This window comes from Sebastes umbrosus, chromosome 20, assembly GCF_015220745.1.
Source record: "Sebastes umbrosus isolate fSebUmb1 chromosome 20, fSebUmb1.pri, whole genome shotgun sequence".
NCBI classification, from domain to species: domain Eukaryota; kingdom Metazoa; phylum Chordata; class Actinopteri; order Perciformes; family Sebastidae; genus Sebastes; species Sebastes umbrosus.
The window spans coordinates 10,531,491-10,550,073 of record NC_051288.1 but is presented as its reverse complement, the minus strand read 5'-3'; the positions used below and the strand labels follow the sequence as shown (position 1 = coordinate 10,550,073).

General features: G+C 41.0%; 4 protein-coding genes across 6 annotated transcripts; 2 read left to right on the top strand and 2 right to left on the bottom strand.

Annotated features, from left to right (window-relative positions):
- Positions 1–254: 254 nt before the first annotated feature.
- Positions 255–5,715, bottom strand: LOC119479438 (archaemetzincin-2). Of its 2 annotated transcripts, none has more exons than XM_037755027.1 (7): positions 5,592–5,715; positions 3,049–3,337; positions 2,620–2,793; positions 2,331–2,459; positions 1,677–1,828; positions 1,330–1,506; positions 255–757 (listed from the first exon to the last, which is right to left on the bottom strand). In XM_037755027.1, the coding sequence occupies exons 1-7, from the start codon at positions 5,592–5,594 to the stop codon at positions 596–598; spliced, it is 1,086 nt and encodes a 361-aa protein (XP_037610955.1). In that variant the 5' UTR covers positions 5,595–5,715; the 3' UTR covers positions 255–595. The 2 variants fall into 2 exon arrangements, with proteins under 2 accessions (XP_037610955.1, XP_037610956.1); XM_037755028.1 differs by lacking the exon at positions 5,592–5,715 and adding an exon at positions 4,477–4,698.
- On the top strand, positions 5,690–8,642 carry si:dkey-21c1.1 (protein FAM104A-like). Its single transcript, XM_037755030.1, has 3 exons — positions 5,690–6,348; positions 6,919–7,024; positions 7,343–8,642. The coding sequence occupies exons 1-3, from the start codon at positions 6,332–6,334 to the stop codon at positions 7,598–7,600; spliced, it is 381 nt and encodes a 126-aa protein (XP_037610958.1). The 5' UTR covers positions 5,690–6,331; the 3' UTR covers positions 7,601–8,642.
- Positions 8,643–8,773: 131 nt separating this feature from the next.
- Positions 8,774–15,667, bottom strand: tepsin (TEPSIN adaptor related protein complex 4 accessory protein). Of its 2 annotated transcripts, none has more exons than XM_037755016.1 (13): positions 15,541–15,667; positions 14,313–14,385; positions 13,292–13,383; positions 13,083–13,176; positions 12,913–12,980; positions 12,745–12,826; positions 11,735–11,806; positions 11,427–11,615; positions 11,150–11,336; positions 10,885–10,998; positions 10,694–10,772; positions 10,472–10,606; positions 8,774–10,372 (listed from the first exon to the last, which is right to left on the bottom strand). In XM_037755016.1, the coding sequence occupies exons 1-13, from the start codon at positions 15,577–15,579 to the stop codon at positions 9,740–9,742; spliced, it is 1,857 nt and encodes a 618-aa protein (XP_037610944.1). In that variant the 5' UTR covers positions 15,580–15,667; the 3' UTR covers positions 8,774–9,739. The 2 variants fall into 2 exon arrangements, with proteins under 2 accessions (XP_037610944.1, XP_037610942.1); XM_037755014.1 differs by having other exon boundaries at positions 11,427–11,618; positions 15,541–15,666.
- Positions 15,668–15,813: 146 nt separating this feature from the next.
- On the top strand, positions 15,814–18,397 carry ndufaf8 (NADH:ubiquinone oxidoreductase complex assembly factor 8). The gene is made up of 3 exons (XM_037755031.1): positions 15,814–16,047; positions 17,665–17,775; positions 17,862–18,397. Exons 1-3 carry the CDS (start codon positions 15,967–15,969, stop codon positions 17,880–17,882), a joined length of 213 nt encoding a protein of 70 aa, XP_037610959.1. The 5' UTR covers positions 15,814–15,966; the 3' UTR covers positions 17,883–18,397.
- The last annotated feature ends 186 nt before the right edge of the window (positions 18,398–18,583 follow it).

The window sequence follows — 18,583 nt, the reverse complement described above, 5'->3', positions numbered from 1 at the left end:
GCAAATTCTGAAAAATGTTTTGATACACTTCCACATAAAAATATATATTTTATGTACATATTGCATCTTTAATTTAGATTTATACACAGTCATAAACAAAATTAAAGATATTGTCGATAACATTTTTATGTAGATGAATATTTTTTTTAAATAATACAAAATATGGCTTTTCCTGAAAAAAAAAAAAAAAAAAGAATTTGGATTTTGAATTAATCTTTTTAAAAATGTTGGCGGGTCCAAAATTAATGTTTTGCTTATCTCTGTCTCACTTCTAAAAAGGCTTGTGAGACAATTGTATAACAACGTTGGTATCACGTAGTATATCTGTGCCATCAGCTAGTGTGGAAAAAACAGATAAAGGCTGAGATTGACGGTAAGTGGCTGGTAACGACTTGTTGTGAAGTAAATGCAATGGAATGGGGTAGTGAGAATGCGACATCTAGCGGCTGAATGTTATCAGTGTTATAAATAGCACCTCTAAGATTCTGTTTTGCAATCATACAGCAGCAGAAATATTAAGCACATATTTTAAAATGATATCCATGAATAAGCCAGAGCTGTGATCTTATCCAGATTTATGAACAAGCACTATAGTTCATCTTTTTTCCTCCAGTATGTCGAGGCACCTGCGGAGCCACAGTCTGGATGTCTGAAAGGCTTCAGTGGGTTTGGGAAAGTGGAGCACAGACTGAAAGGCAGAGGCCTCCTCTGGTCTGGATGTGTGACTCTGATCCCCCTCCATCCAGTGCAGTAAGGCCTGTCGATTACAGTTAAACATTCACTCAAAAGGAAGTACAAAAAAAGATCATAAATGCATCTGATCTTTTGGAAATGACGCGGGAGAGAAATGTCTTAAAATTGCTCCGATTCTTAAGTCTTTCTTTGTTATATTCAAGAGCAGTTCCTGCTAACGTGGTGTAATCTACCTTTAAGTATTTCCTATGTGTGTAGCTGATTCTGACATGATTGGCTTAGATTTGACTAACATCTTGTGATTCAGAAGCTACTTGGTAAACTACAGCATACATTGCAACAAATGACTTCAGTGTAATGAAGTTGTCATAGTAATAGGTACCGCTAATGTGCTAAACAAAAGAAATTCCAAGAAAAACGCACCTACTGGAACTGAAATATACATAATTATGGTTCAAATTCAGCCTGTCATTGTGAATGAATGTCATGATGGTGCTTTTGTCTTAACTAGGACGTACTGATGCTGCTCTCTTTTTAACACCAAAGCAGCACTAAACTGCATGTTACTGTCTACTGTGTAAAGAAATTCAAATGATGAATTTGGGTGTATCATGACAATCTGTTTTCTATTTTCACCTTGTATCTTTCAGCTATTTTGAAGCCGATAGCGACCTGTAGCTTGCGAAGACAGACGGGACAGAAATCCAGCGGTCTACGATCTGACTCCTCCAGGTGGTTGGAGCCCTGCATGACACAGCTCAACCACTGGCAATGCTTGATTCCAAACATATGGCCAATCTCATGGGTCATTGTCTGTAAAGAAATATTTTACATTAGGGCTTTCTGACAAGAACGCAAACAACCAGCAGTATTGAGTGTTTTTATCAGCAGTATTGATAAAAGGAACAGGATGGAGGAACCTTTGGCAAGACCACTCAAAGGTTCATAGTACCAAAATTGAGTGAGTGGTGTTTGTTAGAAACCTTGCATGATCGAAGCAGCAGGGTGCTGGTGATGGGGGGAGTGTAATATCCATCAAACACAGAGTAGTCTCCCGGCTTTAGCTGAAGCTCACCGGCATAACTTCGGCTGTAGAAGTTGTCATCATATCTGGCAAAGCTGAAAACACCCATTCCTGCAGGCACAGATGAGAAACAGTGAGGATACAGGCCAGCTCCTGGATTGTATGTATTTCACTTTAGCACCATCTAGTGGCAGCTCAGCCACATTACATCATTACAGATAATGATTATGTGTATGATTCACTTTGTACAAAATGTTCCTCAACTATGAAGCGCTCTTCTTTGATATTGTCCTGGAAATATCAGGGTATTTTAACAGCAGATTTACAGTATGTTGAAGAGCAGTGTGGTAGCCTCCATCATTAATAATCACAGAGAAAGTTATACTTTCTTAAGTCAAGTCAATTTTAATTGTATAGCCCATTATCACAAATCAGAAATTTGCAATCCATATGACAAAATTTGATACATATAATGTGAACAGATGGATCCAGGAGGATGTCAAGCAGCTTCCAGGCGTTGCCAAACAGATAGAGCCTGAGCAAAACAACCTCCTCTCCACCATGTAACCTTTGAACTGAATCTCTTAGTAAAGGCTTTGAGGTAAAATCTCACCCATACTGAGCGAAGCCTCTCCAAAGACAAAGTTCCAGGAATCTTCGGGGTAGAGGTCAATCATTGTGATTCCAACGATACAAAAAGCATCTTTTGGTTTCCTATTCGACAGGAATTGTAGCAGGTCACCTACATTTCATGAGAAAACAATAATAACAAAGCACAGTCCAGTTGGAGATCACTGCATTTTACCCCCTCTTGCATTTCTACATTGAGTGTAGCCAAAAAAACAAACAATAGATATGATAGAATAAAGCATTAAGTAAGAGTGATGGACTCCTTAACTTACCAGTGAGGATCTGAAGGTTGTGCGAGTTAAAGTTAACCCTGAAAGAGCATCCTGTTTCAGCCACAGTAACTGCCGGTAGCAACTTGACAGAAAGCCCACAGAAGAAGGTCTGGCAGTATTCTCTGAGCCACTCCACATACTGGTCTGCCTGGGCCCCCGCCTCTCCAAAGGAACCTACATGAAACATTGTGTAGAATTAAGGTTTCCCTGCACAAAACCCTCTGTCTAATATATTATAGATACCTCATCCATCTATAGCCCATAATTAAGTTTGAATGTAGTTTCTTGCATGTCTTGATGGTCATTCGGTGACATGGTGACATTGTACTGGTATTGAGAAATAGCAAAAATGCACATGCTTACATGTCCTTTCCTCAAAAATGGCCATTGTTTTCACAAACACACCCCACTAGACACAAACATACTCACCTATGGTTTGAATATAAATAGTATTGTGGCTTGCATTGGGGGTCTTGCGGGACGTTTTTCTGTAGAAGCTCTCAAAGTCTTGAGGCTTCTCAGGGTGAGCGGAGATCCAGTCTGAGTCGGAGTGCACTGTGATGGGTTGGAAAAGGGAACCCGGCTGCCCAGGGTGGATTCCCTCCTCCAAAAAATGCCTTTCCTCTTTTGTGTACTTGCTGTAAAGTTCAGTCAAGTCCTGACGATTGGAAACCAAAGCTGTTTGCAGTGTCTCCGCAGAGTGCTGGATCACCTTCATCTGCAGGAGAGGTATACAGCATTAAAACTTCATTAGGCAGAACACATTTGGCATCATTGGGCAAGAAATTCCATAATAACCTTAAAGCATATTGTAATTCAAATGTTCTGAGAGAAAACTAGACTTCTGCTCCTCCTCATGGCTCTGTTTTCAGGCTTTAAAATATCTAGCCCGTGACAGAAGACTTTGGCCAATCACAGGTCATTTCAGAGAGAGAGCGTTCCTATTGGTTGTGCTCCGGCTGGTGGGCGATGCTTGGTATTTCCTTAACTGATCGCAACATGGGTGCATTACAGTAACAGAATATTGATTCATATTTGATCAGCGCTGTCTAGATTGACCGTTTGCTCAGAGTTCGCGAGTGATTGACAGCTGCTCAGAGACGGCAAGGCTCCAGCTCGGCTCTGATTGGTCGTTTTTCTACGGTCTGTGAAATCTTGCAGATGCCATTAGGTGCACCGGAGGACACAGAGGCACATGTTGTTTTTTTTAGATTACCTGTCTCATGCACTACTGTGACCGTTTTATAAAAATAACTTTTTTTTAAATCATATTTGCTCCATTTTTACCCACTGCAGCTTTAACATGGTAATAGATGAAGTCAAGGTGACATTTGCAACATGGCTTTGCTATCACAAAGAGATCATTTTCTGATCCCTTTATTAGGGCTACACATGGATGCTTATGACAAAAATGGTGTGATAATGAACATCTGATCTATGCTCAGTCATGTGCACCTTTTGTAGCAGCCAAATAGTAGCCTGCTAGAAAAGTGTATAATATGTGTATGAGAGAATGTGTGTGTTCTTATAAATCAGTAGGTGTGGCAGCAAACGCTTCAGGGTGTCGGGTCAGGACACTATTTCATGCTCAGGCGTGATTGTAGAAGAATAAGATGCGGAGTCCAAGTGTATGTTTACGGCTGTTTATCTCAGCAGATAAAGCAACAAATAATAGTTTGTGTGGTTCTGTAGCAACAAAACACAACAGTAGAGTGATTAGAACTAATAGTGAATAAACATTAGCAACAAAAGTGAGCCTAAAATAATACAGGCATCTAAATAGAAAAAGGCTTACATACAGAGTTACTAATTATTAATGCTAGTCTAATATATATACATTAAACATAACAAACTCACATTTGCATGGACGCACACAGAAAGAAATGTCCAAAGTCCAGCCGTCCTCTCCTCAATTGTGTTTCACTCTCAGTGCTGTATTGGGGAGCCTGTTCAGTGCAGGCACACTGGTGGCACATGCACAGCGCATGATCGGGCACAGGTGATTGGGGGAGGAGACATGCACACTGGTGGCACATGCACAGCGCATGATCGGGCACAGGTGATTGGGGGAGGAGACATGCACACTGGTGGCACATGAACAGCGCATGATAGCGACCTGTAGCACATCTGGGTTATAATTTAAGAGGAAAATTTAACTTTAAAAAGCATTGTGTTCGTACAAAAAAGAAGAGTATGTGTATTTCAGTTTGTGGGGTGGATTTGTGGAATGGGTTAGGTGATGGGTTGAAGGGGAGCACAAATATAAATCAATTTAAAAAGCTATACAAGAAAGATATTTTTGGGAGGTATATGGTTGAAGAAGAGTTGTGTTAAAGGTTGGTTATATACTTTTTAACTCCGGATGTATTTGTGGGTTGTAAATAAACTTGGGATGCTGTTCATATATTCAACCTGGGATGTAAATAAATCTGGGATAGTTTTTATATTATATTATATTATCATTCTATGATATATGAGTTAATAGAGGAGAAGTGAGAAAGGGGTAGGGTAATATAAGTTTTTCTTCTACCTACTCCTTTTCGGACACTATAACTCTTGTTTTGTTTGTTATTATTTTGTATCTGTTTTTATTTATTATATGTTCGAAATAAAGTCTTTCATTCATTCATTCATTTAAGAACAGGAGTTAGTAGGAGTAGGCATGGCCTTTTTTACAATATGTTACAGAAAATATTAGACAATTTATACACCAAATATTGGATGGAAATATATAAAAGTGTATAAGATACAGAATAAGGATGGTATGTAAAATATTAAAAGTAGATACAGACAAAATATATCCAACAAGGAAATGTTAATGTCAAAGTGAAAAATCCACATACATGAATATGAAAAGTATATATAAGCTTCACAACTGTTCGACAACACAAAAGCCTGTCTTCTTTTATGACAAATTAGTTAACTTATTCGTGGAAAAAAAATAATAATAAAGCTCCATTCTAGACACTCACCATGTTGCCACCGTCATCTCCTCTACCCTGATGACGTCATGTCAACAGAGGGGCGGAGCTTCAGCTTCACTTTGAGCTCGACTCCAGCAGCTCGTCTTCTCTGCTCGCTGCTATGAGACACATAACGACCTCAGAGCACCGCTTATCCTCCTCCAAGACTACACCAAAACTGAGTTAAAATACAACTCTACTTATCTAGTATCTTGCGTCGGAGTTTCAGTGAAGTACAGGCAACAGTTCACGACGATTAACTGGACTGAATACGAAAGCGGAAGAACTTCTAGTTAGCTCAACGTTAATGCAGCAGCTAGCTTAAAGGAGCTAGCTCACACGCTAGCAGCTAGCAGGCTACACCTCTTTGAGCTGTCATGCCTGGAGTTTCTCGAGATTTCACTGCGTAAACGAGAACACATAGTAGATAGCTGGTTTAGCTTTCAGACGCCCAGCAGCACAGAGGCGTAGTACAGGGCGTTTTACAGGGGCTTGGATCAGTGACAGTGTCTGAACTAACCCTCACACAGCTGAAGGTTTGTGCGACCTGCAGCTTCATCCGTCTGGAGATTACTCACTCACTCACACATCCTAGAGGAGAGGAGATGAGAGGGAGATTGACATACTGAGTTTCTACGAAATGGTCGTGGAGCTGTAAAGCCACAAGCTTTAAAATAAATAAGAAAATCCGGCTCACAAGGAGTGTCAGCCTTTCTCTTTGCCAAAAAAAACCCATCAAGACTGCAGAAATGCTGACTGACAGCAGGTAACTAGAACCATTTTTTACACATCTTTGTCATTCATATGATGAGCCTCATCATTAGGTACAATATGTACAATAATGCACCATTAATGCATCACTTATTACAGTAATCAAAAGCCAAGATCATGGTAAATGCACAGATATCAAGGAGAGGAAAACATGCACATTCTCAAAATTGTTTGTGGTGCTGGGAGTAGATCCCCTCCAATATGTACTTTTTAAAAAGCACAGATATCCACACTGTTATGTGTAATAATCTCTATATAGACCCCCTAGTGAAAAGGTATGTTAATCAATGTGTTCTCTTAATGGGAGCGCCACATGTCTGATCATGTAACTGCCTGAGTGTGGGTTTCTATTTTTGGTTCCTCTTCATGTTCTCTCTCTTTCTGATACTCTTCTTTCTCCGCCCAATCTCTCCCCCCTGCCTGCCTGCCTGCCTGCCTGCATCGTTTCTGTCACACACACACCCCCCTTCACTTTTATGTTCACTCACTACTGTCCTCTGCACTCACAAACACAAACACACACACACCACTCTCTGTTCTTTCTATCTCTGTTTTTTTCGCACAGGAAACGACACCATAGCTGTGACAGTGAGGAGGACCAACAGCTGAGTGCTCAGGCCAAGAGGTCAGGAGGGGGTCCCAGCCTGCTTGTGTCAGATTTGGATTCAGAGGTGAGACTGAATTGATCTTCATCTTTAGACCACATCACACAAACATAGGTTTATCCAGCTGATTTTGTGATGGGGGAGAGGATAAATCCTCCAAGGTCATTTATTCTCTATCTAATGTAAAGCCCGTTGACATTTGTAGGTAGAGAATGCAGCCTGGACTCATGTGTATAAATACACGTGACTCTGCACATCGTATATGCAATGCACCACTTGTCAGGAAAAAAGCACAGAATGTTTTATTTACAGCATCTGCATCCATGCATGCATCCATCAATGAAGCTACAATTCAGAACCCGTCTCTGTTCTGTTTTTTTGCAGTCTTCCAGCAGCGACAGCAGTAACGGGATCAGTAGTCCGGAGAGAGCAATAGTGGCCACCACCAGGCCGTGCATACACAGCCAGAACAACCGCATCACCCAGTACTCCCTCAGCCCAAAGCCTGAAGACTCTGGTAGCTCCTTGCAGCATGGTTTCCATGGCGACGGCAGCAGTGCCTCTTACGACTGCATCAACAGAGTCCTGAGGGAGGCGCACTTTAGCAGTCTGCAGACCAGAGGGCGTCCGGGCTCGACATGACCGTGACCTCCGATCCCTCTCCTGACCTTTTTGCCCCTCGCCCATCAGCGCCGACGCTACTGGCGGCGGCGGCGGCGGCGGCGGCGGCTCCTCCTTGACAGCCTCAAGCGACACACTCGGGTCAGGGGGGAGAGGGGGATGACGTGTGGGGAGGTTTACAGATTTTGGGCACAAAGGCTCATCCCCACCTCACCATGTACCATTTGTCAAGACCATAAGCACATCCGCCTTTTCCATGGCCCAGCCACTGTGGTTTCCTGTGCAGTATTGATGTGTATGTGTGTTTGTGCGTGTGTGTGTGTACGCACCCTGTGCACTTTATAAAGAGGTATCATTCTCTTAACATGCGTGCGTTGATGCGTGGACATTTTCATTGGTGCTAATCACGAGAAACGTGTGATGATCCAAAGTGCTCGCAAAACGAAATAAAGCTAAGCACTTTACTCAATAACTCCTCGTTCTGTTTACTCTCGACTGGAGGGAAGTCAGCCGCACGTTTGTATACATAAAATGGGAGTTGCTGTTGTGATCATACTCACAAAGGAAGTTCATGGAAGCCAGTGGATTCACGCCCAAGGAGCATTATTAAAACAAGTAAATTAACAGTTTAGACCATCTTTGTTTTCTCTAACCAAAGTGACAAATTCTACTGTATTTTGCAGTTACTTTCACTTTCTAAATTAATCTGTAATGTTTCAGTGTGGCAGGTCAGTGGGTTCAAGGTAATGGAACATTATTCTTCATGAGCCGCACCACCAAAATCCAACCTCAGATTAGACCCTGGCTAATTATAGAGCTGTGAGAGCAGCCACTGGAGTCTGCGGCTCAGGCAACGTAACGCTCAGCACAGTCCGTCTCACGAAAAACAGCCTCAAGACGAAGCTCTCCAAATCAGTTTGTAACCATGTGTTTACTTTAACATTATACACATCATGCGTGCGTGTGTGTATGCGTCATACGCCTGTCAGCCATACTTGATCATGTATGGTTTAATATGACCAGTACACTGTGTTGCAAATAAAATGATGGTGGAGGTGTGAAAGTGATTCATATTTTATGTAATTTTCCAAATCATTTGACATTGAAATAAAGCGTTGCTGAAAGCGATGTCTGCATCATGTCACTGATACCGTTTAAATACAGTAGAACAAGACTCATTTGTGTAGTAGTTAGTGCTGTAACAAAAAAACACAGCAGGTTTTATTGTTCTTCAGCATGTGCAACAGCAATAGCTTCTGTTCGCTGAAACAAAATACATCAGTAGCGTTCATTGTACGTATCGGTAGGTTGGATTACCATTTTGGCATGTAGTGCGTGTACCACATTCCACAGCCCTCACAGTACAGTATGTAACTGGAACAACAGTGGTGAGATAGTGTGAAGGTAATCTGCCTTTTATTTGGTTACACAAACAACCGTTCATGAATTTGCTGATATTTTTGCATTATGCTGATGGCACAAATCCACACAAGAGTATCTCAATAAGGAATTAGCTCTCCAAACTAATCATGCACTCTACAACCACTCTCACAGGTATGTTTTAATCAATACAGGGGGTAGACATAATGAATAATATGTAAACTAACACTCGTAACATTTACACGATGACATAATAGTTTAGTACCAAAAAATACGGAAGACATTTGTAGGTTTATGAGTCGATAAGAAAAGCAACTGTAGTGCAAATTACAAATAGAGGGATTCTCCCTCAGAGGTTTAGGGCGTGCTGCAGAGGCGTCAGAGTTGTTTCAGTTTGCTAAAAGGAATCCTGAGATAAAGCAACTGGCGATAATAACCTGTAATTCAAGCATTCTTGTTTAATACTTTAGAGAAATTAGACTTCAGCCAAAAACATAGCTTACAGACTAGTCCTCACGTATGACCGTTGAGGGTTTTTTCTCTCATGCCAGCTGTGTTTATGTGTCCTAAATCTCTGTCTCTTAGCCCAATCTGCTGCTTAAATACAATTTCCAAGGAGGCACCATACAGATAAGAACCGAACATAACGTGAATCTGCTTTCTATATATATATATTATAAGCTTACAGATCTGATCTTGGTTTATAAAATTAAATAGATTTTCTAACATGATGACATCATTGGTTTTTAACCGTGGACAGTTCCAGCTGTAAAATGTTGGTCAAAAGTTGAGAAACGAGAAGGCCGATACTGGTTGGCTGCTGTCGGATGCTACTGAATTGCAAATTAAAGGAGCGTCGTTGTAACTGGTTTTACTGACGCCGATACTGTTATGCGCAGTTAGGTTCTCCCTTGAGGTGTCGCCCGTCGTCTCCGTCTGGGGCGTCTCTCTTTTACACAGGGGCCTCCCTTTAGTCACCAGCTCCATGCCGCTGAACAGGGACAGTCTGCTGAGACGGGGCTGCTCAGCTGGAGGTGAAGAGCTCCCGTCTGATTCTTCAGCAACCGGTTTAGCCTCAGCAGTCCTGACTGGCTCCGCCTGGTTTTGCACTAACTCGTGCAGAACGGGAGAAAGTTTCTCCTCGTCAACGTTATTCATCAGCTCCCCTGAGGAGTCTCTCTGGGCCAAGACGGCCGGACTGGAGGAGGGGGAAGATGGTGGTCGGGTGACACCTGTGAGTGAGATGTCGGGCTGATAATGGTCGAGGTTGTCCGCAGAGAGGGTTGGTAGCAAAGTGTCTGAGTATCTGGATGTGGGAAGCTGATTAGTTGTCGCCTGATGGCCGCTGTTTGCTGCATCCTGCCTCGGAGCGTGTGCAGATCCACCCGTCAGAGCCTCAAACTGTCGCAGGATCTGGTAAGAGGAGATAAGAAACAAAATAAAATACACCCTCATTTTCTGTCCTATCAGTCCTTCACCATGTGTAGCTTTCTCCTTTATGTCTCTCATTACCTTGGTGGCTTTGTTGGCCACGGGTCCCGGAGCCCCCTCGCTCAGCTGGCGGAGCCTCCGTTGCGTAGCTCCGAACATTTGCTCCAGAGAGAGGAGGTCAGAGGTCATGAGGCATGATTGAGCACACAGTGCCCGCTGCAGGATTGAAGGAAGATATGTATATTAGAAATTGCACACTGTAATTAAGAAAAAAACCTGGATCTTCAGTGAACCATTTATTACCATCTTAACAGTGTTTGAGGGATCTTGAAGCTTGCTAGCGAGCAACTCCACCACGACCTCGCAGTTGAGAATGGAGCACCTGACAGGATTAGACAGAAATCATTTACCATTTACAACAAAGTAGATAAATAAATACAGTTCATAAAAGGGAGAATCAGCAGTATTCTCGGCGTGATTTTAAATGCACTGACTCTTTGATGAAGTGCTGGCTCTCCTCTCTGGACAGGAAAACTCTGGATCCCTCAGTCAGTCTGCTGATTAGCGCCATCTCCTGGCCGCAGTCCCCCAACTGCATGGCTTCCACCCTGGAGACCAGACAGTGTGTGAGGCACAAATGACAAATGAATATGTCTGTGTGTTATCTTATTCTAACGCTGGACATTCAAAGACTCATCTACCAGCTCTCAAATGGGACTACATTGTGATTTAGGCAGGGAATTGCTGGTTTAAACTCACCGTTCCGATAGGTCCCCACTGCTCTCTCTACTGGCCCCCGATTGGCTCCCGGTACCAGCTGACTTGCTGTCCACAGAGGCCCTGCTGTTAGCCGCGATGTCCTGAGAAGAGTTGTGAGAGGAGCTGTTGCTGCTGTCGGTCTCTTCCCAGCCGCCTCCTACCTGCCCTGGGCACCGCTGGGTCGACGCTGTGGTGAAGAAATCGAACTCGAATAAGTGTTGATTCAGATCAATGATGCCTTCGAGCCCACATTTGCATCACGCCAACAACGTCTCACCTTTTGGCGTGCGAGCAGGCTGGTTATAGGCGCACGCGGGCACGGCCACCTCTATGGGCGCGGACGGCACAACTACGGCCCTGTAATGGTTGTCATGGAGACGAATGCCCTGGTGTTCTGTTGGGGGAAGGACAGCGCTGGCCACTACCTCTGCAGCTTTCTGGATCTTATCCAGTAGTGAGTCACTGCCTGCTGGGAGGCACAGGTACGGACAAAAAAAAGGCACATAAATTTACACAGAAGATAAGCTGGACTGGATTTGTGTCTGTGTGGGTGCAGTGTGTGTGTGTGGGGTCTATATCGCTCACCTGTCCCTTGCTTCCCTGGACTGTATCCAAAGCCCTGCATTCCTGACCTGTGGGAAGTTGCTGAGCCCATACCTGGACAGAAAGACACAGGAGACCTATTGTTCTGTTTCAGTTCACACGATACAAAGAACATTATGCGACTGATTTAAATCATTCATGCTCTCCTCTCTGATATTTCAGATGATGGACAGTATTATAACATATGACAATATCATCAAATCTCCTGTCTCTTTTATCAGTTAAAAGCAATACTAAGAACATTCAGATGGTCATTTAGATAAACAGCAAATAAGAAGTCTATCTGGCAAAACTTGAGTCTTTAATGGCAGCCCCACACACGCCTGGTACATCTGTACAGGTGTTTTCACTTGAGTTTGATTAGCCCTGTTCTTTGGACTGTATCTGGACCTCACATTATACCCAGTATATTAGCCAAACCAAACTTCAATGTGATCAGAGGTCTAATTAGCCAGAATAAGTGAAAACACATGTGTGGTTGTACAGGGCCTTTAAGCTATTTATAGTTTTTTTTTAAAAGACAAATCCTGAATAAATAAAGAAGAATTGTGCGGAGTATGGTACTTCTTAAATTAAAGGGTAACTTTGGTATTTTTCAACCTGGACCCTATTTTCTCATGTTTTTGTGTCTAACTGACTAATAGCGACAACAATGTCTGAAACTGGTCCAGTATTGAGGGAGAACGCTGTAGACAGCAGCTGCTCACGGGCTGCAATATGGTGCCACTGGGGCAAGCTGGCACCGTCAATTACGTCCACTACAAGTGCTTGTTTTTTTCCCATGACAGGCTCTGATTATTTTAAGTGTCAGACATGTCTGACTTCACAAGGAGAGAAGTCTCTCCTCTGGTGAGGTGACGTGTTACTGGAAGAAAACGGTGGAATAGAGGAATACATCCATGGTGGAAACGTGAGTGCCAGTGGAGCAGAGTTTGTTGTGTTGGAGTATATATATATATATATATTACTAGTACTTATTACTTATTACTCACCCATTGTTGGTGGGGCTAGGTTGAGCAGGGAGACGCCGTCTTTGGTGGAAATTGCATCTGTGAAAAGCAACCTGGCCACTTCCTGCAAATAGAAGAAGTAAAAAAAATGAGTGTAGCTGTCACAGATATATGATTAGCACGATGGTTAAAATGCAGCCTGAGGCTCACCTGTGCTGTATTTCTCACTTTCTGGTACAATGCTGTGCCATGGATAGGATCAGGAGGGCCACTGTAAACTTAAAAAGTAAAACACCCGAGTGAATAGTCAGGTGACGAAGCGGCAACAGAGTGATGAAAGTCAAATGGAGTTAAAAGCGCACAAGTGACCGATGTCTAACCTGATGCCTGCTGGATGAAGGTGGAGTTCCTCCTAAGTTCCGTGAGGAAATGGTTTGAGCCATGACCGCAGAGATGGACAAAGATCTTCAGCACCTAAAACACAGAACCGTGAGTTACTCACAGACAATCACCAACATTTCAATAGATGAAAGATACTTCACAGTTTGATATTACAGACAGAAACTTGATTAATAACACTGTTTCTCACCTTGAGTTTGACGAAACAAGACTCCACCTGCAGCCTCTCCAGAAGGTACTCCAACAAACACTGACCACAACCCAAAGACTCATGGGAGATTTCTACAGTGTGATGATGGTTAAGGATATTACCACCATTGCATAATAGACTCAGTATGTCTGATTTGGGCAAAGTGATTCTTCCCTGGTTAGAACACCAGAAGATAACAACATTACTGTGAAGAACACTTTCCTGCTGTCATGTTTATATTAGAGGTTGACAGATGGTGGATTTTGAAAGGCTGATATAATGACAATAGTTTGGAGCAGGAAAAAGCTGATATACGATTAATTCGCCAATATCTTCTTTACTTCTGCAGCAGCCTAGTCGGCTACTTTTGCACACGCCGTTTTTAATAAATCAGTTTTTTGTCACTCCGAATTTAATAATTGAAAAAGAGAATATCCTGAAGTGTGATTTGGTGGATTACATCATTGGAAAATTGACTATTTATTTACAACGGGCAATGTGCTGTCCGTGGCTTACTGGCCACGATTACTTCTGTTGCACGTCTCGTGCATTGTTAAACGGCACTCTTGCAAACCATTAATGTTTGTGCATATTCTCGGGGATAGGAGGATCCTTAAGTGTGTAATTTCATTACATTTCATGAATGGTTATGTGGCTATACGCAATTCCGTTGCCATTCTGTTGAAATGCGCAAAAACGGAGCGTTTCTGATAGAGAGTGAATACAGGTATATTCAGACAGACAGTATGAGAAAAATAATGTGTTGTTTGAACATTAAAGCATATAAACATGTTCTAGTAGAAACCCAGAATACAAGTATGAACCTAAAGATGAGCACGATACGTCCCTTTAAATTGATGCAAGCTTTTTTTTTCACACCTTTTGTATAAATGAACCATTATGCAGCTATCAGCTGAGTCAATTTATTTGCATGTGTCATGTGAGCTGCATATAATATGCATAACATATTCAGAAGTTGCAGCTGCTGGCTAAAGCACAACAAAAACTGACAAAAGGATACTTCCAATCTCTTGGAAAAGGTAGCCAGGACAGGGGTTTTCATCATCTGCTGTAGCCTTCATCAGAGTCGGGACCTTCAGTTCGTGGAAATAAAATGATATAAATTCAAAGCTGACACTAATAAGGGACTGTGTTGTACCCTATGAGAATTGCACAGTCCACAAACAGAAACATAAAAACATGTATACAGTTTTAATAACGGTGAAACACACAGTGACGTGGACACAAACTTGGCATGACACCACGGTCTGAGTACCAGTTTAGCTTTGGCCAAACAAACACTTATTTATTTTTTTAATTCATTTTAATTTGGAGACGTGGACACTTTACATGAACAAGGAATGTACATGTTTGTAGCATGATGTAATGAACAGGATGTACTTAAAAGTGTTTCCATTTTTTTCTTTTTTTAAGTGTACATATACAATAAAAATTGTGTGTATATATATATATATACACACACACACATACATACATACACATACATACTGTACATATCCATACAAAACCATGTGTACATACATACATAATCATAACATATTCCCAAGAACCCTATATATTCTGGGTGCCATGTGGAGATAAACAGAGCATCATATCAGACAGACAGCAAGCTAATATTGATAAATATAGAAAATAGTAAGAGTAATTCTATGAGATAATCAAATATACATGTATATATGCATACACACACTCATATACCCACATGTTCATGCCCATACATACACGTATATATTGCATATATACACATCGATATACCCACATTCGTGTACTGTACATATAAATAAGATAAAGTGGGTAAAATAAAACAAAGTGAATAAGTCAGGATGGTAGTTTGAGTGTACTGTAAGTTGAAGTCTAGGAGGTTGAGTGTCCTAATGTGATTGGAACTGCTATAAAGGGTGTCAGGCATTGTTTTCAGTTTGCCTAAATGAGTCAAAATTGGTTCCCAAACTTATAACAGTGCTGTATGTATGTCTACTAAAAAGAAGCAAGCTGGCAGGTCAACAGAAAAACGACAGGAAATACAGTCACCAAGTCTGTTTCTACTGTTAGTATGAAGAAACAGCAGGCTAGCAGGCTGGCTACTAGCAGGCTACTAGCTGCTAGTGGTGGCTAACAACAACTAACCAGATTCATATAGACACGTTAACGTACGTCCTACTCATCAGGCTTCATCTGTTACTGGTTATCACATCTATCTTAGTTAATGACTGTAAAACATCACTTACTTTCTGAAGGAAAGCTAGTCGCTCCATGAATGTTGCCATGATGTAGCAGTCCTGTCTGCGGGTCACTCATCTTCCTCTGAGGGGTACGAGGAGAGGGCGGGGCTAGAGGTGACAGCTAGCCAATCACGGGACAGCAAGGAGCAAATCTGAAAGCCTATTGGCTGTCTGGTTTACGCCCACGATGGGAAAAACAGCGAATCAGCTTCAGGGAATTTAGAGCTGACGTTTTGATTGACAGGGCTATGAGCGAATCACATCCCCGGATACCCTTGCGGGATGTTTCCTTGATGACAGGGTCAACAATATGGCTCCGTCCATGCTTTTACAGAGATGCCGCATTTAAATGCTTCATAAGTTGTTTAGTCCTTTAAAGAAACTGTTGATTTAAAACCGTAAAGCAGCAGTGTTAACGCCGGAGCAGCAGCCATGTCTGGGTCTAATCCCTGGAGTCGCAGTCGAGAGAAAATGAGACTATTCCCTGAACTTCTTGCCCAATGTGCAGGAGAGGTAAGCACTGTTGTCTGAGCTTAGCAAGGGAACATAGTGGTGTGCAATACTGTGAACATCTTGAACGCATTAAGATTCATTCCAGCAAGCTGAATATTATACTAGTTCCCAACAGAGCACATCCCATGTAACAGCATTACGTCATCATGCTGACAGGCTGCTGCTGCTGTGATGCTGCAGAGTGTATTTATATTACATTCTGGTGAAGCTAACTTTTCTTTATGTGTTAATTGAAATGATATGACTGATTGTACATTATTATAACTGAAAAAGAACATACTGTATAGTGCAGGTTACAAGAGCATGCCAGTTATGTAATTATAAGGATATAAGACTTTTGGATCCAATTGTTTGTATGGCTATAGTAAACTGGGGAAAAAGAAGTTTGGAGACTTGTGTTTGGAGGATTATTTCTCTGTTGTTACAATGCTAATTGGCATTGTATGTTACATCGTTGGAAAGCCTGTTTATTTACCTTCACAATGATGTCCAACTTGTAAGGATCATGCATTTGTGGGATGAGCAGCACAGCTGATTATGTAGTAAATTAAGTTTTTTTTGCCAATGGCAGAGCATTTTGACAACAATGTAACATACAATGACAATTAGCATTGTAACAACAGAGAAATAATCCACCAAACACAGGTTTCCAAACCTTTTTTGACTACTTGTATTTTTTTGATTATTTGACTCAGTGTTTATTAATTTAGGTGTAGCTGTATAATGTAGGTTAGGGTTTAGCTTTGGGTGAATATGTTGAGCTTTACTGTCATTACTAAATACAGGATTGCAAAATGAAATGCAGTTAGTTACCTCTCTGTGCTACACAAACAGAAATTGTATAAATGAGATGAAATAATCAATTAGCATAGGATAACCATTTGTAAAATAATAACATAGTGAAATAAGATATAACAGAGTAATAACAACAATGAAGAAAAAATGCATTACATGCAGTATACACACATTATCAGTGGTGCAATGTAACTAAGTACATTTACTGTACTTAAGTACAATTTTGAGGTATTTTATGCTACTTTATTCCTGTACTCCACTACATTTCAGAAGGAAATATTGTACATACACTACATTTATCTGATAACTTTAGTTACTTTGCAGATTTATATTATTAATATAAAATATAATTAACAACAAATGGATGATATATTATTATAGATTAAGCTACCCAGTATATACAATTATTAAAATGAGCTCCACCTTTACCAGCTACAACATTAAAGTGATGAACACATGAATGCATCAATAATTATAATCCAATAATATAATATATTATATTCTGAAATGAGCCATTCTGCATGATGAGTACTTTTACTTTTGGTACTTTAAGAATATTGTGATACTAATACTTTTTTACTTTAACTTTAAGTAAGTTTTGAATGCATGACATTTACTTGTAGCAGAGTACTTCTACACTGTGGTATTACACCACTGCACATTATGTACTATATAACTAAAGATGTAGTGAGAGGAGACTTTTCATTTTATATGTGAATTTTTCTTGTAAGTCACTAAGTCACCCACTATCCTGGACAGACAGTGAAAAAGATAACTTACTTTGTTTTTCATGTGTCTAATGTCAACTTGTGTGTGATTCAGGCAGCAGGGTATGGGAAGTGTGTGGCAGCTTCCACGACAGGCCGACAGGAGCTGAGGAAGGATATGTGCGCCAAAGAATTTGAAGCACTGAAGACCTGCTTTACAAATGCAGTAAGTGACAAAGTCAGTGATCCTTCCTGCTGGTCTTTATGTAGTGGTGATACATGGTAATGATTGATATTATTTTTTTATTATAGGCCAAGAAAAAAGCAAAATGAATGGACACTGTTCTGGCTTTGTCAGAGCATCAGCGGACCGACTTCAACTGTGAAAAGAGAAGACGTTGAAGCTCCAAGTCGACTTCTGGTGCCGGGCGGCGGCACATCATTTCATCCTGATGATAACAAAACACTTCCTCTATTTGTAAATGAACTCTAATATGTGTGATGTGTTGAAAAATTACTTTTTTTTATAACATTATTGAAATGGAAACTGCAAAACCATGAAATACATTATTTAATATGCAAGACTGATATAATTCTTTAATAGAGGGTGAATCTTTTACAGGGGTGAATTAAACATTGCTGATATTAGGGCTGTCCCGAATACCACTGTTTGGGCTTCGAAGCTTCGGTGAGTAATATTTGAAGGTATTCGAAGGTTCACTTAGTGGCGCGGCAGGCTGATATGTTCTCCTGTCTGTCTGTTTCCATTTCCACCGTTTCAGTTCTCTACACACAATAAACAGCAATATCCGTCTGAGAATAAATAATAATAATGAATGTTGAATATGGATAATGTTATGGGAGTATTCCTCATTTCATGGGCTATATATATTATTATTACATACTTATATATATAAACAAATATACAAAAACAAAAAATCAAAGCATTCAAATACTGATTTGGAAGTCAAATACCATGGCAACGGTCGGAACTTTGAAGTATTAGAGTATTAGGGTGATATTATCTGGATCAC